We start from the raw sequence: 23,482 nt of genomic DNA, 5'->3' as shown, positions 1-23,482 counted from the left end.
GACGTCACATCTTTGTGGGTCCGCCACGAATACAGAAACAAAGAAAATTCGAAAGAATTTTCCGAAAATGTTGCAAGCTCATTTTTTTTTACGTATTTTAGATTCATATTCGGGGCTTTCCCTGCCGAATACACATTTATTTCAAAGAAGGATACCATAGAAAACAGTTATTATAATGGAAAAGACATTCATACTTATATGGGATTTTCCATGGATTTTTTTTTCTGTTACATATTATTATAAAGACAATACAGTCCAATTCCAGACTGTAAATTTGGGGATGAATAAAACATTTTGTGATTTGCGGCCATTTCCGTAACTTTCCGAAAATCCTCAACCTCCCATAAACACGCCCACTTCACCCTCACGAAGTATCTTCGCGCGTCTCCGGGAAGCTTCGAGAGCATTGTGTCGTCATCATCGGCAAAACTCGGCCGGGCTCCTCCCTCTTCATCACCGCCCCCTTCCCTGACTAACTGAGTCGCCGCCATTTTAAGTGGATGAGTTTCATTTTACAGAGCGCAACTATAGGAGGAAGGACAACCTCAGGAAAAAAGTCAACCTCTCTCTTTATAACTGTAAATGGGGAATTGACTATGCTGAACTGAAACTTTTCCAAAAAATCAGTAACCAAATAGCTCCAAGTCAGTGACGCATAATCCAGTAGATTATAGTTGTCGATTTGTAATTTTTTTTTGCACTTTAAATGTTAAGAGGAAATGGCTGTGGAAAGCATGACTGTCCATCCAAACTCCCCAACAACCTCCAACCACGAACACATCAACAGCCTTCTCACTGACGAAAGGTCGAGTAATTCTACAATCATATTTCTATACAACAGTTTATTCATCCTGGGCTTTTTTAGGGCATAAAAAAGCTCGGGTATCTTTTTCTTTGTTTTTTTCTTTTCAAAGGAATTAAAGTCGCCTTTTTTTCTGGGGAACAAGTAACAGAGGTAACGCCATCTTGAAACATTGCAGAAAGCAAACGAAAGGAAGGTCAAACATTAAAAGATGTGGGATACGAAGCTACAGTATTTTAAAGCTCTTTCTGAAAATTACTTTTATTTCGAAATCTAGTTTTTGAAATCAAATAGCAGAGGACAAATCGTCCTGCTGGACATTTTAAGTAATTACATTAACTTTAAAAAAGCCGTCAAAGAAAAAAGCGAACCAAATAATATGATGAAACAAGGACAAATATTTTGTAAAATCTTAAATTCAGTAATAACTTTTTATACTCCTTTATTCTATGTGGGAATGGATTAGCACTTATTTTTCCCAGGGTTGCCGAAGCGCAATCGGAAAACTAGTTAATTGTTAATGAATGTAAAATGTTGAATTCTGTTTTAAATTATATATACATTTTTCTATATTTTATGAACGTATCAGTGTCGTGTTAAATTGTTTTAATTGGTCTTTTCCGTAAAAGGAATTTTAAATTGATACCAATTAGTTTCAGCTGGTGACGCACGCCAAAGTACCCAGCTACGCATTTAACAAATACAGTCTTTCGACGCTTTTCAGCTTTTCTATTTACGTTTAAATGTTTTTCAAACCAAATTTATTTTTCAAAATATTTGTCCTGTTTAACCGAAGCTTTGATTCCGAAAAAATGTTGTTTTTATCCTTTAAAATATTATGTTGCTCTATTTGAATTAAGCGGAAATAGATTTTAATCACCCTTAACGTTTTAGGCTTGTACGGTTACAGAGTATCCCATTTCGTTAGGTAATGTAGTCGTTAAATTAATTACATAAGATAATTGTTTATATTTATTTTAAGATACCCCGTACTTGAATGCATGTTATGTATGTGTTGTTTCTAAAGCATGATATAGTGTTTTTTTTTAGGTTTATTGACCACACGTTTAAGCAAGACGTTATGTAAAATCCCTTTTCTCCAAAAAAGTTAACACTTTACTGTTACGACCTTCTCCCTTCCCCCAGGTTATACACATTCGATAGATTAACTTTATTCCCTGTTAGTGTGATACCAGTACATTTTGAAAATGCTTATGATGTGATTTTTTTTTATTTTTAGCTGTTTTTACCTTCTGAAAAACGACGTTTCAAATCAAAAAAATGTTTTCAACTCATTTATTTTACAGCATCCCTTATTACAGACCAAATACAGTGGTCAAAGTTTCAAAAGCATAACCAAAAGAAAGTCTAAAGAAAAAAAAAACACAAGTTCCCCATTTTAACCCCTTCCTTGCCATAGTAATTCTGGGTACAGCTGCTTTCCCCTAGATTTCAATATTGAGTTTTTTTACTCCCTTGTCCATGACTCCCATAGACAATAATAAAAATGGATTACTAATGCACCAACACAAAGGATATAGAAAGCAGTACCAGTGATTTGGAATTGTGAAGATAGCCATGGTAACAGTAAGTATTTCCCTGTCTACAAAGAAAGAGAGGCCTACTATTTTAAAAGACGACAACGCTGTACGTAAATCCGTAACGTTCGGAGTGTATTTTTCCTGTTGGGTGTCTTTTGGGAGGGATTGCATGTGGACTGATGTGATGTAGTGAGTTCTTGAAACCTTATTTTACAGTTCTTGTCAGAGCCAAAGCATTTTCTCTTTGCTTTTTAGGATAGTGTTTACGACATTCATACGGCGGTGCATTAATCGGAATATTTTGTAGTGTTTGTAATATTTATGCAGCATTTAATTTGTAAAGTGACGTGTTTGAATCTTGTAGATTCTCTGCGGTCTGTAGGAAAACACCAGGTGGTCAATCGCTTTTTAGTCAAATTTTTACACAAAGGTTTTGTACCAGAAGAGACCAGACTTTCAGCAGGGTGGACACCACAGTTCAAATGTGTTCTTGGATTCTGATCGTCTTTGATCCGAATCCTACTTGCATTCACATTCCTGTCTTTACCAGTTGACAGCATCTATTTGCTGTCCCTTTGAAAGACATTTTTCCAACAACTGGAGTTTTTTGGTTACCTGTACTTCTGCCTTTGCGTATTTTGTAGAGAGTGCTGTTTAAATCTTGATGGTTTTCCCTCCACTTGGGGTTCCCCAACTCCCAGCCCTTGTAGATTCTGGGGTCCAGAATGCAGCACGTTTTCTGTGGCTCTTGAAATCGCCAAATGTGAGCGTAGTGTAGAAGAGATGAACATCGGTTCAGTTAAACCATGATTGGATTACTCTTAACATTTCTCCCAGGTGAAGAACTTTCTAATTTAAGGAGACGGAAATCCTGCTGGATTATGGGTCCCGAGTACTGGAGTTGGAAAGTGCTTTATACCACAATTCTTTAGTTCTAAATCAAACAACAAAATTGGGACGTTAGCTTTCGACTTCAGGAGGAGGCCTCTTACTTCAGAAGAATAATTTCTTGCAGGTGACATTGCAGATGAAAGGCTTCAAGGCCTTTTTAGGCTCTGAACACCCTGGACTGTGTAGTTTACTTCAGCCAGCACCTGTTAAGTGTCCAAAGCACTTGCTTTTCCATGTCTGCCTGAGTAAATGTGCTGAGAACGTCTGGTATAAAATCTTTATTTAAAAATACACACAAGTTCTATACCTCGTAGCCTAGTTATAGCCTAAACTACAAATACGGAAATTTTCATTCACATTCTGAATCAAAACAAAAGATTACAAACAGCACAAGAAATGTTGTAGTCCCTGAAACATGGTTATAGATAAGGGCGTATCTGTATACATTTTCAGGCATAATTCTTAGTATCTGGATTAGTGTTATCACGTTATTCAGCAAAAAATGCAACCATTTGTTTAACCTAGGTGTACTGAATTTTAGATTATTTTAGCCACTGGTAACTGGTAGTTAATTGCTAGGTTTCTGATACAATGTTTCAATGCTTTTACCCACAACTGTGTTGTTTTTCATTAAGCTTGAAAAATGAAGAATGCTGCTTTTGTCCTTTAACTTAGTTAACTCCGTAGACCGACCTGATTACTGCTTGCTAGCCTGAATAACTCTGAGCTGTGCTGACAAGAGGTGTTATTGTCAAACATTCTTTTCATATAGAATTAGTTATCAATGAGTGATTAGGTAGTTTCATAGTATTAGGACTAATGCCTCCTGTAAATGTAAATGTGCACATACACATTTACAATCTGGCTTGGCTATATACAGCATGTAACATTCACTGCTGTGCACAAGTCAGAGTTGGTATAGAAAGACAGTCCTTGTTTTGCATATGTGCTGGTCATAAAGCAAGAGAAGTACAACTCGTCAGCATTGAACTGCGAAGATCATGCCTCGGTTTTGTTTAGCAGGGCTTACAGTGCTTTTAAAGAGAGTCTTTGGCATGGCAGAAGCAGAATTCATTGGCACTTTCCTGAGCTTGCCTGTGTGCACAGAGTGAACGCTGCGCAGAGGGGAAAGGGGGCCAGGACTTGGGGCAGTCAGTGGTCTCTTTGTTTCATCTGTCAGCATGCGTGATGAGATGTCTTGTGAACCGCCAGTGGTGCAAGAAAAATAGATTCCCTGTGTTCATTGATAAAGGTTCCTGCGTCTCAGCACAGCCAAAGCTTGTGCCAGAGCTCTAGAAACTAATTGTGGAGCTGTCGGTATTCTCTCCCTGTTATTTGCTGATTGCTTTGTTAGAAGGATCCACTGGTTTAAATCTGGTTGCTAAGCTTAGTGTTCCCTGGCACAGCCAGTGAAGGACCTGGGGCGTGTTATGATTTGTAGTACATAAATCTAATTATGTTCTAGATCCAATAGATAACTAATAATATTTACCGCCAATATGATTGTTTCACAACAGAAGAATGGTAACAAATGAGAGGAGGTCATTGAGCACATTGCCCATTTGTTAGGTAGCACTTAATTAGTCTGAGTTAATTCTTCTTGAAAGATGTCAGGGTTTTGGCTTTAGTAACACAGGTAGATAACCTGCTCTGTACTCCGACAACCCTTTGCATAAAGAAGTGACATCCGTTCTCGTTTTCATATTCACTTCTTTCTTTATTTCTGGCCCATGGTTCATGTCTCGCTGCTTTGTGAGTTCGATTTTGTCTTTGACCTGAAGGATTTCAAGTCCTAGAATCAGGTCGTCGGGTCTCCCCATCTCTTCCAGACTAAAAAGGTTTGGTTCTCTTGCCCCGTCAGCGTAGGACAGTCCCCTAAGCCCAGAGATGTATCTTGTTGCTCTTCGCTGGAGAGCAGAGCACTGAACTAAAAGTGTTTGAGACGACAACTCATTGCTGCAGCTCGGATAACTCGAATGAGCTCCCATGCCATCATTTCATTGTGCGCTGCATGGATGGGTGATCTCGGTCATCCTCAGTGTGCTGGACGCTTTCTGTGCTTGACGTCTTTTTGTCCCAAGTGGCAGTTCAAGCACTCCCATTTACCAGAGCTTGGCTTGAACTAGTATTAGGAGAGTGCAGGCTTTGGGAGCTAGAACTGACCTCATTTAGCCCATGGAGTGACTGCCATGCTTTAGGTGGCAGTTCTGAGGTCAGGTTCCACTGCTGTTCTTCCTCTGGGCAAATTGAAGAGCGCTGGTAGAGCAAGTGTTGTTGTCATGTTGACTACAGAAGAGGGAAGAACCAGTGTGCTAGTGAAGACACCGTGGCATGGAGGAATTGCTAATAGCTTGTGACGTTCTATGGCCTTTTTTTCCCCACAAGATTTCATTTTGGATCTTGACACACACACACAAAAATGAGCGTGTCTAAGAAGATCCTTTTTCTTGAAAAACGCATTGGTAGCACTCATTTTCAGTGTTTATTTTTAACCAGGGGATGGGTGTTCCTTTAAACCTCTCCCAAGGCTCATCGTTAAAAACATCTCATAGTTAGAAATGCCCCCAAACTGCTAATTACAAAACAAGGCAGACTGCTTCTCACTTAACATTGCAGCCACAGAGTTTTCCCCTCTTCAAACCCTCAAGCAGAGCTTACAGGCGAGGCAGATCACTCAGCCCAGAGCCTGTTTAACCTGCATTTCTGTCCAGCAGTTTCACAATGTAGCCTAGAGACGCTTTATTATGGTTTTCACTTTCACCAGCAGTTAAACAAGGCATCCAGATAATTATCCCTTTCAACAGAATAATCATAACTGCAACAGTTAAAATCTGGAGAGTTAATCATTCATCCTAAATCCAGAAATTTCACACTGGAGTTTTATGAAGACACAGTTAATTATCATTTCAGTTCTGTTTATGTATTAATTTGTAGTATTGAAATATACTAATATTGATATATTGTTATATTTCAATATTATAATTGCCATTGCAATTGAGATGGCAGCTGGAAAATGACAACAACAAAAAAACAAAGTGTCCTAATCTCTGGACAGAAACTACAGCAGAGACGAACAACATGGATGAGGTAATTGACTTATATGACAAGGGCATAGAAGCATTCAGCAGAACGTCAGGCGATTCTGCAGTGTGAAGGTGTATGTCTGCTTATTTTAATGTGGCCAGGCCCTGCAGGACCAGAGAACAGTACTGTTCATGCACTGAGTGGATTTTTCCTATGTGCCTAGCACTGCTAGCTTAATCTGAGGCCCTTTCAGAGCAAACACAACTAAAACAACAAACCCTTTGCTCTTCCTCCAGAGGAGGTTAGAGGTCATTTGGTTCAGGTTTGAATGAAGAAAGCCTGATCACACAGAATGAAACCCTCTTATGAAGAATGTGAGTTGGTGATCCCAATAAGTTTTGGATATTTTTTTCTGTAAAGCACAGCCTGGATGCAGGGTGATTGTCGTGTAGGTAGTGTGCACTGAATATAAATAGTTCTTCTGGGTGAATTCACTCCAGCTGTAACTATCAAGTAACCAAACAGTGATGTGTGCTGTTACACTAATTCCACACCATATAGACCGATAGTCAGTCTTTTTTTTGCCTGACATTTTTTGTCCAAAGTGACCTGAAATTATATAGCCAGGTATTCTACTGAAACAGAAAATTACCTTGTTCAAGGGTCCGACAACAGTGTTGTCACCACCTGGTGTTTTAATAAGCTTCCAGTTGCGGGTCCAGAGTTCTGACTACTGCTCCTTGAATCTGGCCTTTTGTGGTTTAGGACCTGTGACTGGTGGATACTGGGCTGTTGTGAGTCCAGGACAGCTGTCAGTATGATCTTACAATACATGGCCAGTTACAATCCTGAAAAATACTTTAAAAAGTCAAGTTAATTGCACTGCATCAAATCCTGCTGGGTGAAAACAACACTGTAATGATTTTTTTTTTTACTAGCCACTTATTGACTGTTGTACGCTGGTTTAATAGTGCTGCGCTGTGAGCTAGCCATGGACACTCATTGTCACTCGCAGTAAAAGCATTTAGCAGTGTGCTTTATTTGGTAAATTCTGTAGATAAGGAGAATTATTACCAAAAGCAGTAATATTGACCTCCAGTAGCAGAGGAATATTTTAAATTATGGGTAGTAAATTCACTTCTTTCATGTGGGCTGAAGATTGCACATAATCCACTTGTCACCCCGGGTCTCCAGGTTTTGGAAATGGTCCTCTTCAGCTCTTTCCTGTGTTTTGGTGCACAAGAAGGGTCTTGTAGGGGTGCTTTGCTATTGAAGTGTTTCTGGCAGCTATTTGCACAGACGTGTCTATTTTCTTACCTTATTAATTGTGAGTTTTCCAGTGTAGGTCTAGTATTTCTTATTCTTACTTGACATGAGCAGAGGTGGAAGAAAGATTCTTCTGATTTAGCAGCCTGAACAGTTTTTGGATTTATAACCTGCCAGCTTTTGTATTTAAGCCAGTCTCCAGGAGCTTGGTATTTTATACTTTTACCAAATTGTGAGTACATTTAGATTCCTGCCGTTTTAGAGGCTTTTCCTGTTGCTGTGTGAACCAGAGAGGTGTTTCAGTCAAATTTGACAGTGAGAGCACATGATCAGGGCATGTGACCAGTTTTCGCTGCTCAGTAGCACTCCTTGGAAGTGTAAAATTGCAGGACCCTGGGTCTGAACCCAAGGGGAGGGGCAAAGTATAAGATAAAGTGTAAGTTGATCATACTGTAAGTCGTGCTATAGTTTGATGGTAAAGATTCTAAAGTTTCAGCATTATTCAATTCAAACTGTGGTGGCATTCCTTCAGAGGAGAGACAGAATAGTCAAAGACTCTGGTGCTGGCTGATTTCAGTCTTTAAAATAACCAAAACGTCTGCACCTGTGACTACTGAGAACTACTTGTAATAAACAGACGACGAGGAAAACCTTATGACTTGTCGTAGCGACTCTGAAGCAGTATGTAGTTAGCTGAATAGTGCTTAGACCTCTCTCGTCTCTCAAGAGGATGAACTTATTAAGGCTACTGCACTCTCCAGTTCAACACTTAGCCATTATTTCAAATAAAGCCCTTATTATAAAGTCTTGTAAAGTAAACTCCCTTGTTTCTGAGTCCAGGCCTTTTTTTTCTTTTGTAATTTGTACCCTTGATTGAAAAGATCCTACACTCCCTTCTTAACCGTCTCCTCTCCAAGTTTTCAGTCCTTCTTTCCCCTGCAGGGCTTGTGTCGACATTCCAGGGAAAAACCAAACCAATTTTTCTGCTTGTCAACTCCAAAGTGTTATTTTTTAATTAATTGAAACACTGCCATGTGATCTGAAGTGGTCTGTGGTTTCTGTTGAAAAGCGCGTGTGTCCTGACATGTGACATTCAGCATCCCACCCAACACAGTGAGACTGTTTGTCCCATCTTGCTATCGCATGGAAGTGCACGGCAGGGATATAAATCTGCCTTCTGTATACAGGAGAGCGTGATGCACGAGGCCGAGCCCTTGGATAAGAATCTGTTGGCTCTGTTATGTTCTGGGTACTGTGTCCCGGTTGTATTTTTTAATGTTGAAGACTGTAATTCTTCAGTGCTGGCATAACGTGATGAGCCATGAATGCTCATTGGACAAAGGAGCCTTCTTCATGTGTTCTGACCGGAGAAGGGTGTGAAGTAAAAACAAGGTAGTGTTCTGAGCAGAATAAGTCTCAACAAAATAGCAAACAGTGGTGCAAAAGGGGACACAACTTTCTGCTGAGAGGCAGACTTCCTTCTTCAATAACAGGGCTAATCAGAGCGTGTTGTAACCTCTCCCAGTGCTGCTGTTCAGCAGCATTTCTCTTCATTGGGGACCTGCTCTTTAAGGGGTTCTGTGTGTAATTAGGACAGCTGGGGCTAACCTTGCCAGCGTTGTTAAAGAGGTTGTGAGAGATCCCTGCTCCCTGGGACAACAGTAATTGAAATTTAGGATGTTAAAAGGCTGTGCACTTAGTCACCCTGAAATCTTGTTAGCGCTGAGATGAGGTGTTACCGTCAAGGGTACAGCTGGAAAATCTTTTATTTCCCTAATCCAGGAGAGACGAGCCTTTTTCTATCGCCTCACTACAAAGGCACTAAAGGTTAGATTCCCTTTGCACGGGCAATTTGATCCACTTCAGGCTTCTTACACCTGAACGCTCTTTGTGTTTGTTCCTCTGATTAAGAAGAAAAAAAAAGTTTAATGTTATTTAATTTCATATTTGTCAAATTACTTGTTTTGTCACTGTGTTTCAAGTGTGGCAAGTACAGATTCTCCAGGATTTGCTTATGATAAATCCTGGACAGACTTAAATTCTGTGCAGTGGGCAAATGAGCTCTGAATCAGCTTCTGAAGTTAATCATGTTTTGTTGAAAGTGGGTTGTCAGGTCCTCTGGTGACCACTGCCAGGACAATGCTGTCTGCGTTCTGCTGTCTCCAGCTAATCAAGCAACTCATAGTAAGACTGCGGGACTGCTTGTGCTCCGTTGATTATTGGAACAGTGTTTGCTTTGGTGGTTTAATATTTGCTTCACCAAGACTGTGGGCTTTGAGACTCTGAAGCCACCCATCGTCTTCCCAGATCTTCCATGGAATCTGTTGCAAGAGCAGGTCTTGTGGTCATTGCCTTTCAGCTGTCCCTTATTTAACTGGCCTTTCCCTTTTTTTGGACATATATGTTTGAGGCAGTGACCCCTAAACGGGTTTCTTTTTTTTCCCACTGAAATCGTTCTTGTCTTTTATTGGACACATTATAGCCTTTTGACTTCTGGAGTTAAGAGAAATTCCAGTTTATAAAACCTGTGAAGCAGGCCAGTGTCGAAGGTCTGAAATAGATTCAGATTCAGATTTACTACTGACAGCTAATTATTGACATGGAGTGGTTTATGATTGTATCTCATGCTTTTCGCCTCCATTCTGCAGCAGTGGTATGGCTCAAAACCGCATCTTTCACGTATATCTCTGAGAAAGCACCAGTCTTCTAACTGAGCATTTCCAATCGTCTTGTTTTGTCTTCCCCAATGCTGTAGTCTTTGTAAAACATTTCTGCAGAATATTTTGTTTATGACTTGTGATGTACAGCTGACAAACAGCTAAGTGGTTGTCTACTGTTTTGGTTCCGACTCCAGACCTGGAAGATCTGTTTCTGGTCCCTGAGGGGCTGATGTATCTGTAGGATATTTCGGTCCCTTTAAAGAGAGCTGGGTGCACTGTAGCCTAATTGGCCCAATTAATGAGCTGTTTTAGTTCCTTAAGTTTCACCTTGGGTTGAAAACCTGCAGATGCACTGTGACCTACCTGGATGGGATACCCCAGCTCAAAGTGATTCTGTCTGTTTCTGGTGCAGACTAATACACAAGCCAGAAGAGTGAAAAATCTTATGGCGGCTATACTGCTTCTTTCCAGTATGGCTGCATCTGTTTTACGGCCGTGCTGTCCACAGTGTCAGCTGAAATTGGTCAAGGAGTATGAGCGCACTTCGGCCCCAGAGCTGCCAATACCTGCCTGGTCTGAGAGGCGAGGGGCCGCGCGGTGACGTCTCTCGCCCTGTCCCTGTCCCTGCAGCCGCGAGGATGGCGAGCTGGAGGAGGGGGAGCTGGAGGACGACGGGGGCGAGGCGGAGGCCCCCAGCGGCGCCGGGGAGCCGCAGGAGAAGACGCGCCACGGCAGGGAGCGGCACGGCAGTGGCTCCGACGAGGACAAGGCCCACCGCCGCAAGAGGAAGAGGAGGAAAGAGAGAGAGAAGGAGAAGAGGAGGGCCAAGAAGAGGCGCAAATCCAAGCACAAAGTGAGTTTAAAATAGCCGCTCGGCCGAGCCGTGCTTTCACCAGGGCAGCTTGCCGAGACGAGGAGCGCATGCTCGGTCTGAGAGGGAGCACGGTTTGCAGATTCGCTGACAGCAGAGCAGCATCTGAGCACAGGAGGTTCAGTAACTCAGGGGGACCTGCACAGCTCGGACTTCATATTATTGATCTTTAAGTAATGAGAATATATTACATGCATAGAAATGTTGTTCTAGTTAGAGGTGATAGTTCTGTTTAAAGAGAGCTTATAGCCTGTCTGGTGTAATGCTGCTTAAAACACTGTTCTCACACCAGATACATCTATGTATTTAAAGCCCATTGAAAGTTCCTCTTGCAAGGACAAAATGTTTTGATAGCAGCAGTGATTGTGCAAAGCCGTGCCGAAACCGGACCTACGCTGTGTTTTTGTCGCTGTTTGGCGTCCTTAAGATCTTCCTCTTCCTCGGTGTTTCCCCAGCGGCATGCGTCCTCCAGCGATGACCATTCGGACTTCAGCGACGAATCAGATTACAGCCCCACTGAGAAGAGCCACAGGAAGTACCGGGAGTACAGCCCCCAGTACCCACCACCGCCGGTCAGTCCCCTCCTAGCTCTGGTGTTGAGGTGAAGCCTCTTGCCAGAGGACCCTTCTGCATTCTTCTCTATCCGTTAGTTATTTCAGAGAAATCCTGCAACCAGGAAGCAGGCGTGAAAATTGCAAACTTTTGAGAGGTTGAGTTTGAGATGATGGGAGATGGCTTGGAAATGTTGGTTGCAGATGCTTGACAAAATAGAGCACCTCTCCTGATTCGCGATGCACAGAGCTCTGCCACAAGGCGAGTAGCCTTTATGCCTAGACATTACAGCACCGAGCCCTGAAGAGAGCAGACAAAATACATTCTTATCAGGGAGCACGGCCCCCTACATCACACAGAGCCTGATGCTGGTGATTGTCCATGAGTGTAGTTGTGCTCATATTGCACGCATCAGTGCTTACTGTGGACATGCCTTTTCTCTGCCAGCCCCATTCTGGGTACCCCCCTCCCTCACACGGTGGCCCCATGCCCAAGAAGGGGGGCTACATGAAGATGGAGAAGCAGAGCTATGGGGTCTACGATGACTATGAGGAAGACAACTACGAGGGCGAGGAGGATGAGGAGATGGGTGAGGACGAATACGACGACTTTACCAAGGAGCTGAACCAGTACCGCAAAGCCAAGGAGGGAGGAGGAGGAGGTGGTGGTGGTGGTGGAGGAGGAGGAGGAGGAGGAGGAGGAGGAGGCGGCAACCGTGGAGGAAGAGGTGAGCAAACGAGAGTAATCGGAACACAAAAGCAACAGATTTCATAAGGTTTAATTATGCGTACTTTGTGACTCCTTGTTCAGTTTATGTCCTTCTGATTTTGAAAAGATAGGACTTTCCTCTCCGTCAGGAGAAGGCTAGCATGCTGCAACAGTGCTGCATGAATTGATTTAGCCCTTAAATCAGCTGGTAAAGAAATTCCTCACTCCTCCAGCTGATCTGCTGTAGAGGAGGCTCCTGATGAGGCACAGTGGCCCAGTGTCACCCTGGGGGTCAACTGGGTGCCGTACTATGAAAAAAATTGGGATTCTATGGGATGAACACCTGCATACAAATGCAAGAAGTTATTTTTCACATCAGCAGCTAGAACACGAGCTGTGGGTTTACCTTGCTGCTGATAAAGGTAATAAAACAGTGTGTATTTTGCAGTTGTTGGGGCTTTGATTTCCCAGGTGAAGCTTCCCTACTAACTCTGACTTACAGGATGTGGTAGACTGCGGGCCTCTCCTACAGCATGTTTGTTTTGGCACACTACCCGTGCAGCAGCACTGAAATACATCCTGCTATGTTCTGTAAGTCGACACACGGTCAGGTCTAGCATCGCGTTCCTCTCTTCCCAGGAGGCAAAGGGCGGATGAAGAACCAGCGAGGGCGTGGCCGAGGAGGAATGAGAGGGCGTGTCGGCAGGGGCGGGGGCGGCAGGGGCCGGGGGCGGGGCAAGATGGGTGGCGAGAACGACGACGGCGATGGGATGTACGGCGAAGACATGGAGGTGAGGCGCCGCCCCGTGGCCTGTGGTTTATTTTCTCAGGTGTCGTCGCTGGCCATGTGGAATTCAGGGATCAGGGCAGCGCAGGCCCATCGGAATTGCTGTTCCGGATCCCACTCCCCCACCTCAGCCCAGCTCCTAATCCCGTGTTCTCTGAAATGTAACATTGACGTTTTTTAAGAAATGAGCTGGAAAATGGGCGCGGTTCAGATCACTGGATTTTCTGCAGCCCAGTTTCTACAAGGGGGACTGCCACCCTTCCACCAGATATATACAATTTCCTGGTCCATTCAGTATGAAAAGCAGCTACCCAGCAGAGATCCCCTCACCTGTAGGCTTGTTTTAAGTTTTACGTGTTAAAATAAGTAGTGATTACAGGTATAAAACGTAACAAAAGGATTATAGTTCCTTAGATGAGTATTCTTAAAATGGTGAACAGTTTAGATTTATAGAAAACTCACCAGGGGGACACTAACAGAAGAAGACCGCTTTAGCACTAGTTAATGGCTAGCTGCTTAGATGGTGTTTGGAAAAAATGTTAGGTTGGTGGGGTGGCTACATTATCATCAAGACCAAAATACCTCATAGATTATTTATTATTTTTGTTGAGATTATTCAGAATGCTTCTCGGTCAGTTTGGCTGTTACATCTGACAGTAACTTTGCGTTTTGTGATTTGGTTTGTATGGTTTTTCTACAGTATGGAGAGGACGACTATGACAACATGTGTGAGGAAGATTATGATGATTACTCCAAAGAGCTGAACCAGTACCGGAAGGCAAAGGAGGGGCCCAACCGAGGCAGAGGTGAGGTCCGGTGCCCTGCAGAACCAGCACTGGCCATGGCTGTGTTTCTCTGGTACAGCCTGGGTAAACATCTGTGCCATAGCCAGTCTGCCTCACCGGCATTTTTTGGGGGTCAGAAGAGGAAAAAAAAGTTTCAGAAGAGAGTCGCCCATTAACACCTGTTTTGCTTGTTTAGTAGTTTGGACTTTATTGATCCAAGAACCTGATTCAGCCAATTCCTGAGTCTGCTTCAGCTGTACTGGAGGCTGGTAGAGCTCTATATTCTAGAGGCACACAGCCCTGATTGTTAAGTAGCTCCTTTTTAGTCCCAAAATTACCTTTGTTAATATCTTGTATCCAAGGGTCTTTTCTTTATAGAGTGTATGGCAATGGGGGTGTATGGTGAAGACATAGAGGTGTGGCGCCCCCTGCTGCCCGTTGTGAGACACAGCAGAGTTTTGTTGTTTTCTCGGGCTCAGTGATTAACCCATGTGGTGATTCGAGATCAGGGCAGCGCATAGTCCTTTCCCTTGGATTGAATATTTCAGCCAAGCCCTCCTGCGGCCTCACTGGCGCGCAGCTACAAGAGACCCGGTGCTGTCTCCCCGCCTGTCCGTGACCCGTGTCACTTCCTTCCCCGTTCCGGCAGGTGGCAAAGGTGGGCGCGGCCGCGGCAGAGGCAAGGGGGGCCGGGGCATGAACCGGGGCCGGGGGAGGAACCACCGAGGCAGGGGGCGAGGCGGGGACTGCGGGGGTAACGACGAGGACAACAACGGCGACATGGACATGGGGGTGAGTGAGCCGCGGTCTGCCAGGCATGTCTTCACTCTTCGGCAGCAGAACACTTGTAACCACAGGTGGATTGAGCTCTGTGCAGCTGTCACAGCAGTTTCCTGCTTCTTGATTCCTGTAGTCTGTGCCTCTTATCCGCTGCAAACTCTCTTCTCTTTTCCAAACACTAAATAAACGTAAGCTAACTCTCAGTACAGCTCCAACTTAGAAAAACGTGTATTCAGCCTTTGTTTGAACTTTCGGCTGTTTTCTCCCTCTGAGCTGTTGCTCAAAGTAGTTTGTTTTCGGATGCAACCTTTTAAAACCAACCTGCTTGTCCAACTGAATTTTGACCTCTTTCTGTGTGTATCTGAGAGTTTGCACTTCTATATTTGCCTAAGAATAAGTTGGCTGTAGCCCTCTGCCGCATCTGTCTCCCTCACCCTGAGCTGCTAGGGTGACTCAGTGTGTCTCAACGGTGTCCCTGCAGGATGGCGGGGGAGGGCAGCGCAGGAATGATCAGGACAAATCGCACCAGCAGGTCTCTGACAAGAAGGGGAAGGTCATCTGCAAGTACTACATAGAGGGACGCTGCACCTGGGTACGTTGCTCTGGGACGTGCGCTGCTGCACGGGGGGGGGGCAGATATCGAGCCACATTTCCGGTTCAATTTTCACTGAGAAACAAAAGAATAAAGAAAAAAATAATAATTTCCTTGCAGGAAGTCACAGAAAAAAACATACATATTTGAGCAAGTTAGGCTGTGTTGTAGACTCCTGTATGCAGGCGATCAAAGCTGTCAGTGTTTACCCTGGACTTAACGGAATAGAACAAGGAGTGAAGATGAGGGAAGAAGAACAGGGTTGAGGGTCCCCTAGCTGCGAGTGACGGAGCGTGGGGAATAGCCGAACCCCTTTTTTTCTGCTTGCGATGTAAGAAGCAGATCAGATTTGAGCGTTTTTGGAAATGACATTGTTTTTAAAAATTCTCATTCGTGTAATTCATTTACAGGGAGAGCACTGCAACTTCAGCCACGACATTGAGCTGCCCAAGAAGAAGGAGCTGTGCAAGTTCTACATCACGGGCTTCTGCGCGCGGGCCGAGAACTGCCCCTACATGCATGATATCCTTCACTGCCGTGCGTTCTGCTGCTTATTGGCTTTGCAATGGAGGCAGCACCTGGTTCAGTAAAAACTGGTGTTGTGTGAAGTGGTGAAATAATCTAGCTGGCCTGTTCTTTGGGTCTTGTAAGATGTCTGCATTAGGCCCCCGTGTGATACATAGGTATCCAAGTCTTCAGATCTGGATGTGTTGGTCTCTCCTCCATTTTGAACTGTATTATTTATATCTGCATGGCCTCTGTATTTTGGAGTATATGTAAACACATTTTACCCTTCAATTCCATACATCTGAAATGTATTATCTCAACAGAAAAAAAATGTTTAAATATCCAGGGAAAGGTTGTTAAAAGAAGGCACTGTTTGGGAGCGTGTTATTTCTAGAGTGTTTTTTCAAGCACATGGTCCTGTTGCTTCTTACTAAGAGAAATCGTCTTGTGCCTATGTGTGTTAGTAAAGCAGCAGGTGGCGCTGTATACCCTGGACCAGAAATGCCAGTGTGAGAGGACACGGCACTGCAATGTGTCAGGCTTTCATTTATCACTAGTCTCTAAAGGAGGGCGCTGAAAGCTGCCTGAACCCGATTTTGGTGCGAGTGGGACGGGCATCCCATCACTGGGGAGTTCTGTTTGACTGTCTTTCCATCCTTAACTCGGCCTCACGCGACTTCCCCTGCAAGCTGTTCCACACCACAGGAAGCTGCGTCAATGGAGACGACTGCATGTTCTCCCACGAGCCCCTGACGGATGACACCAAGGACCTGCTGGACAAGGTGCGGCCGTCCCTCGCCCTCTTAGCTCTTGATCCCTGGACGTAGACCGCAGGCGGACAGATTCCTGCGCCTGCTCTGTGGTCTTCAGTGTCCCAGTCCACTCGGTAACGGCCCCTTTCCTGTACAGATGCTAGCGGAGGACGCCGAGGCTGGTGCAGAGGATGAGAAGGAGGTGGAGGAGCTGAAGAAGCAAGGCATCAACCCCCTGCCCAAGCCACCCCCGGGCGTAGGTTTGCTGCCCACGCCACCCCGGCCTGGCCCTGCCGATCCGAGCTCACCAGGGGGCTCCATGCCCCCCTCTTGCCCGCCTGGCCCAGCCCCCGGCCCCATGCCCACGGGACCCCCCGGACCCGGGCCCTGTCCTGGACAGCCACCCCCTCCTGGTCCCCCACCCCCGCCAATGGCCCCCCCACCACCCTGTCCCGGGAACTCTCAGAAGAAGATCCCGTCGCTGTTTGAGATTGTGGTGCAGCCAACCGGACAGCTGGCACAGAAACTGGGCGTCAGGTGAGCCAAGCCAGCAGGAGGAGCCCCTAGTTCACTCTTTTATTAAACTTGTTTCTTATTGACTAGCATGCAATGGATTGCATGGAGACCGTATTAGTTATGTTTCCTGCATCAAAGTGATTCATGTTAGACTTTGTTGAAAAAAAGTTTTGCTTTTTATTTGAGCTTTAAGAAATGGACAATCTTTTCTTGCAGAGCTCCCGGCCCACCAGGCCCCCCAGGTCCCCCAGGTCCCCCTGTCCCTCCTGGTCCACCTGGTCCTCCAGGCCCACCCCCACCTCGGTTCCCTGGCCCTCCCGGACCCCCAGGGCATATGGGTCCCGGCCCACCGCCTGGGCCTCCAGGCATGAGGCCCCCGGGCCCGCATGACATGCCCCCGATGGGACCTCCTGGCATGAACCAAGGGCCGCCACCGATGGGTCCCGGGCCGCCAATGATGCCGGGTTTCGGGCCAGGAGAGGGGCCGCCCCACCCTGGAATGATGCCTCCTGGACCCCCTCCCCCCGGACCGAACTTTTACGATAACTTCTATCACCAGCAGGAGATGGAGGGTGGAGGAGAAGAAGGTGAGTAGACCCTGTGCCCCGCAACAGACTGGCACGCTGACACAGCTTGGGCGCACATCTTGGGCATAGAGGGGGGAAGCACCAGCAGGGCAGCTTTCAGTGATCTGTGCATCAGCGTAGAATTTGTCTCCAACCTGATGAGTCCAAATCTGTGGCAGTGAAAAAAGTCCTGTTTTATTTCTTTAGCATACGTGTGTTCTCTTGAGCTCATTTTGTGCCTTAGACAATTTTTTAACTCTGACGTCCCACAAATACAGAGAGCATATCCTCTTGAGCGAAGGAAAAAGATGTTGACATTGTGTATGAATGTGAGGTGCTTGGCCATTCTTTGGTTATTCTTCCAATGTGGTAGCTTTCTCACATGCCAGAAATCGCACAGAGCAACCTGGAGGCAGGGATGCATGCAGCACAGCTCCGAGCACAAACACAGCCGTGGAAGGTAGAGCTAAAGCGCAGGTCGACTGTAGGGCCTGACGCAGATGCTCATGTCGTGTTAGACAGCTCCACTGCTCTTGGGTGAGGTGGGGAGGAGCACTGGCCAGTGCTGTCCTGTGGGTCCAGAGTGTGAAGTGATGGGGGATCTCTCCTGTGTGCCTGCAGGAGAAGAGTATGAAGAATACGGAGGGATGGAGGAAGAGGAAGGCGGCATGGGCTCGTTCCATGAGCAGGCCCCCCCTGCCCCTGCCGGAGCGCCCAATCAGCAGCAGGGGATAAACGTGCCGGACTTCCTGCCGGCGGCCCAGCGCGCTCTTTTCATGAGGATCCAGCAGAAGCAGCAGGAGGAGGAGGCCCGGCGGCTGGCCGAGGGGGGCGCCGAGAGGGACACGGAAGGTACCCCACGTTTTCCATGTGTCAGTCCGACGTGTGTCCAATGTCATTCTGGCGTTCCGGGGCAGCGTCATTTCTCGATGTGGTGGTCCTGGTTTTTGAATCGTGCGCAAACAGTGGCTTCAGCATGCTGAGAATTACCAGTCAAGATATCTGTAAAGATTCCAGCTTCTGTTCAGATTGTTGGCTAAATTTGTCTTTTGTTGCTCTTCTGTTGTTTAAATATGGCGTTTCTATAAAGGGCTGTAACCTGTCATCAATAAATAAATTACATCAGTGTTTAGTTACAGCTTAGAACGAGCCTCCGTAGTTTACATTACCTGCCTTACTTGATCAAGAGAAGGTCAAACTGATTTACTTAATGTGATTTACTTAAACTGATTTACTTAAATGTTTTAAATCAGCTCAAGGTAATAAGTGGCATATACATTTTTATGAGTTCAGGAACATCTCTTCATGCCCGATTTTGTGTTTTCTATTTTAACAGGCGATTCAGCCAACTGGTACTCTAGTGAGGACGAGGATGGTGGAGGCAGCGTGACCTCTATCCTGAAGACCCTCAGGCAGCAGACCCAGGCTGCTGCCAAGCAGGCGCACTCGTCCGAGTCGAGCCCCAGCGTCCTGACCGACCCCCGACTGCAAAAGTCCCAGGCCACACATGCCTCCAGCCGCCCTGCGGACCCAAGGCTGTCCCGGGACCCCCGCCTCTCTCGGACTGCAGAACCCAGCCACAGTGCAGAGGGCAGCCCCTCTGCTGCGCCTTCCTCCTCCTCTTCCTCAGCCCCTGTGGACCCCCGGCTGGCCCGCCACGCAGCCAGCCTGCCTCCCAAGCTGGAAGCCCCTCACGCCTCGGCCCACCACAAGCCTCCCCCGTCTTCGGTCCCGGCCTCCACCACCACCGCCGCCGCCGCTGCCGCCTCCTCCTCCTCGGCGGCGGATGAAGAGGACGGGGAGAGGGTGCTGAGGGACAAGCCGGTGCCCATCCCCCTGGAGCCCCTGCTGGGCCAGGCGCTGCGGGATCCGCGGTCTCAGCTGCAGCAGTTCAGCCACATCAAGAAGGACATCGTCCTGCACAAGCCCCACTTCTCCAAGACGGTCCTGTGGAACCCCGAGGACCTGATCCCCCTGCCCATCCCGAAACAGGACCTGCTCCCGCTGCCCCCCGGCATCCCGCCCGTGACCAGCATGGACCCGCGGCTCAACAGGGCCCAGCAGCTGCTCCACACCTCCTCCACGCCCACCCCCCCGGCTGCCTCGGACCCTGTGCCCTCCTCCCTCCCGGATTTCGAGCTGATTTCCCGCATCCTGAAGACGGTCAACGCCTCTTCCGGGGGCTCCCCCAACTCCCAGCAGTCCCCGTCGCCCCAGCCCTCTGCAGCGGCCTCAACGGCGGCGGCGGCGGCTCCCGCAGAGAAGCCGGTGGACCCCAGGATCATGCGCAAAACCCCAGCTGACCCCCGGCTGCTGCCTCAGAAACCAGCCCTGAAGCAGCCCGCCGAGGCCCCGGCCCCCGCGGCCGCCCCCCAGCCCCCTGCCCCAGCCGCCTCCCCCCCGTCGTCCACCACCATCGCCCCATACGACCCGCGGCTGCTGTCAGCCGGCGGGGCCGCCCGAGGGGTGGGGGGTGGGGGCGGCAGCCAGAGCAGCGTGCTCAGCGGGATCAGCCTGTACGACCCGCGGACTCAGAGCTCGGGCAAACCGGAGGGCGCCGGGGCCCCCGCCCCCTCTGCGGCCGCCTCCTCCTCCGCCCCCGCCCCCTCGGCGGCCTCCGCCCCGGAGCCGAGCAAGAGCAAGCCCAAGGAGCCCCTGTTCGTGCGCAAGTCCGCCCTGGACCAGCCGGAGGCGGAGAAGAGCGCCGGCGAGCCGGCGACGGACAGGTACAACAGCTACAACCGGCCCCGGCCCAAGCCCACGCCCCCGCCCGCCGCTGGGGCCGGCCCAGGGGCCGGCGCCGCCCCTGCCGCCGCCGCCGCCGCCGCCGGCAACCCGGAGACCGGGCCGCAGCCGGGCGTCCACAACCTCCCCGTGTCCACGCTGTTCGGCATGGTGAAGCAGGCCAGCAAGCCCGGCGGCGCCGGCAGCCCCTTCGGCGGCAACAGCCCGGCGCAGCCCGAGAGCACGGAGCAGGACGCCGCGTCCCTCAAAGACGTCTTCAAGGGCTTCGACCCCACGGCCTCCCCTTTCTGCCAGTGAAGGAGCCCGCCTGTCCTTTTTGTATCGCGTTTCTAAGTTTCCTTTTTAAATCCAGTCTATGGGCCAAGGAAAGCGAACCACCATTGAGCGAGAGAACAGAATTGGAAAGGATGATGGTGTGTGCGTCGCTCCTTGTCTCTGACACCGTACAGTGTTGGCAAATCAGATTCTCTTCTTATCCGGGGGGGGGCGTTGTTCGGGGTGGGGGAGGAGGGATAAGAAAAGCAAAACAGCTTCTATTTTTAATAAAATAAAGAAAAACCTAATGATAAAAAAACTATACTTCCTATATAAAATAATCCCTGTTCTTCTACTTTACCAAAACAATAAAAAATTAACAAAAAAAAATACAAATATATGCTTGTATATAAACTTGTTTACTCCCAGAAGGATGTTGTTTTCTTCTCTTAAGTTAATCCGTGCAGTAATCATGGGGTGTCAGCTCAAGCTTACTCAAGCCCCCCCCTTTTTTTGTATGATAGTTCCTGCTGCCCTGGCGGCCAGAGCTGGGCACTGCTCCTCCGCACTCTGGCAGCATGTCCAGCACATGGCGCCTGGCTCACAGGGAGCTGATGAAGACAGTGCAGTGTGCCGGGGGGGAAGGACGGCCGTTGGTTTGTTGTTGTTTTTTTCCCATTGGCTGTGGATTTGGGAAGGGCCTGTCGCCTGTGCTGCTGGACTTCCCCCCCGAGTCGGTCAGTGATGTAACCGTTTTAAATGTTTTAGCTCTCCTTCATCGCAGCTCGTTTGCTTTATTCTCCTCGGGGCAGGGAGGGAGTGATTGGTGGGAAAGGAAAAGAAACCTGTATACCTATTTGAATAACTGTCTTTGTAATGTGTGTTATTTTTTTTTTATTTATTATTTTTATACTTAAAAGAATCTGCTTTTTCAGTGTCAGTTGGCAGTTGAGTCTTGTTTCATTTTCACCCTCCTGCACACTTAAAAAAAAACACTCGAAATCTGAAATACATCAGCTGTAATGGAAGAACGGGACTTTTTCCAACTGTTTTTATAACTGAAAATGGGAAGAAAAAAAAATCACTGTCCACCTTGTCCACTGGCTCCTCTTTGCCTGTTTGGTGTCAACGGGGCAGGAACACCAGCTTTGTATAGACCAGGTCCCTGCCACCTGTTCCTCCTGGGTCTGGGTCCTGGTCCTGGAGGCGGGATGTGAAATAAAGTTGGTACAAGCTGGACGCCAGAGCGAGTTCAGTGTTCATGCGTCAGTGTCTGCGTGTGCGTGCAAGCAGATCTCCCAGTGGCCAGCAGCTTATCCATTGTCACCATTGCAGACTGCGGCCTCGTGCAGAAATGACAGCAACAAAAATATTCACTCAGCGGGACTTTTAACATCCCGTGTCGATCTGTGACCAGCTTTTTCAGTCATTTGAACAGATTAAAGATGGAGTTTCCACTTGCATTCACTGGTTTCGAAGACCAGACACCCAGTGAAAGCATTAAAAATATGTAAACTATTTTTTTAAAGTGTTTACCTGCTGTTGGTCACTGCTGTTGTCTTGCGTAAAACCCTGCTGCCAGTTAAACCTGAAATGGATCACGCTGCTGTTCAGCTGGAGTCTGCACCAAAGGGGGTGTGAATGGCAGGTTGGTGACACTGTGTAATGTTTTTATTGGCACAAGTCTCTGCTGAATTTAAACCACAGGTGTCTGACTCCTTTCTTCCCGGAGGCCTGTGATGTTTTTAAATTGTGGATTTATTCTCACACAATGCGCTCATCTCACTCAGGTCCTCTAATTATTTGCTAGATTGTAATTCAGGGATGGATTAAACTGGCTGTTTATTTTGATTGATGAAGTAATCCGATCAGAATTGCGTGAGAGCACAGCATTAAATTCTCTTATTGTAGGAACAAGGGATATATCTGAGGAAAATCTGGGAATGTTTCTCTTAATTGTTTAAAATAATCATTCTTGGTAATCTTTTCAGGATTTGCCTTCAATAATTTAATTGTATATCTGCATGTCCACAGATACCAGGACTTGATTATTAATATCAGCATTATAATGTAATGTGTTCATCCATCCATTTTCTAATCTGCTTATTCAATATCAAGCACCTGGCACAAGCTGAGATACACACTGGATGGGACTTACATCCCATCCATCGAAGGGCATAACATTTGTGTTAGGAGATTATTTCCGGTTATTGTTTTGGGAGGCTGATCGTATGTCAGTGCTTTGAAGGATGGAGTCCCTGCTAAATGCCCCATTATACAGAAATGGGATTTCTAACCCAAAATAATACAGAACAAAAAGGCTGATTAGTACCACTGCTGTGTTGGGCGTTTTCTTTAATTTTCGCCGTTTAGTGCCAATCATGGCCTCCTAATAATCCCCATTTCTGAACTGGCTTCATCACTCTGACTCCTCCCACTCAGAGCTGATGTGTGGTGAGTGTTCTGGCGCACTATGGCTGCTGTCGCATCATCCAGGTGGGGCTGCACACTGGTGGTGGTGGGGGGTACCCCATTACCTGTAAAGCCCTTTGAGTGGACTGTCCAGAAAAGCGCTATATATGTGTAAGCTATTATTATTTATAGTACATTTTGGGGTGGGGGGGGGGATTTTTGACTGTGGGTGCAGTGCCCTCTAGTGTTTGCACAGGAGAGAAGGCAGGGCTGCTGTGATGTGAATGAGGGATGGGGGAGGCTGCATCTGTGTAGATAAAATAGCTTTTGCACAGTAATAGAAGCAGTCAGTGGCATTATCCTAAAGGCTTGCTACACATTTTTGTTTTCAACAAACCTTGAAGCATCATTTGCCACATCAGTTACACCAGTGGATTCCCGGTCTGCGTTGACCTCTGACTCCTGTGTGA

The 23,482-nt window shown here is 47.0% G+C and overlaps 1 protein-coding gene across 1 annotated transcript; it reads left to right on the top strand.

Annotated features, from left to right (window-relative positions):
* The first annotated feature begins 496 nt into the window (after positions 1-496).
* zc3h4 (zinc finger CCCH-type containing 4) lies at positions 497-21,844 on the top strand. Its single transcript, XM_069186364.1, has 14 exons — positions 497-805; positions 10,815-11,037; positions 11,511-11,627; positions 12,055-12,334; positions 12,955-13,106; positions 13,803-13,908; positions 14,537-14,679; positions 15,149-15,259; positions 15,670-15,781; positions 16,439-16,548; positions 16,676-17,055; positions 17,251-17,621; positions 18,222-18,452; positions 18,937-21,844. The coding sequence occupies exons 1-14, from the start codon at positions 720-722 to the stop codon at positions 20,640-20,642; spliced, it is 4,128 nt and encodes a 1,375-aa protein (XP_069042465.1). The 5' UTR covers positions 497-719; the 3' UTR covers positions 20,643-21,844.
* Positions 21,845-23,482: the final 1,638 nt, after the last annotated feature.

The sequence above is a fragment of the Lepisosteus oculatus genome, chromosome 3 (assembly GCF_040954835.1).
Source record: "Lepisosteus oculatus isolate fLepOcu1 chromosome 3, fLepOcu1.hap2, whole genome shotgun sequence".
Lineage (NCBI taxonomy): Eukaryota > Metazoa > Chordata > Actinopteri > Semionotiformes > Lepisosteidae > Lepisosteus > Lepisosteus oculatus.
The sequence above is the reverse complement of the archived record's forward strand: the minus strand, read 5'-3'. Positions and strand labels throughout refer to the sequence as shown.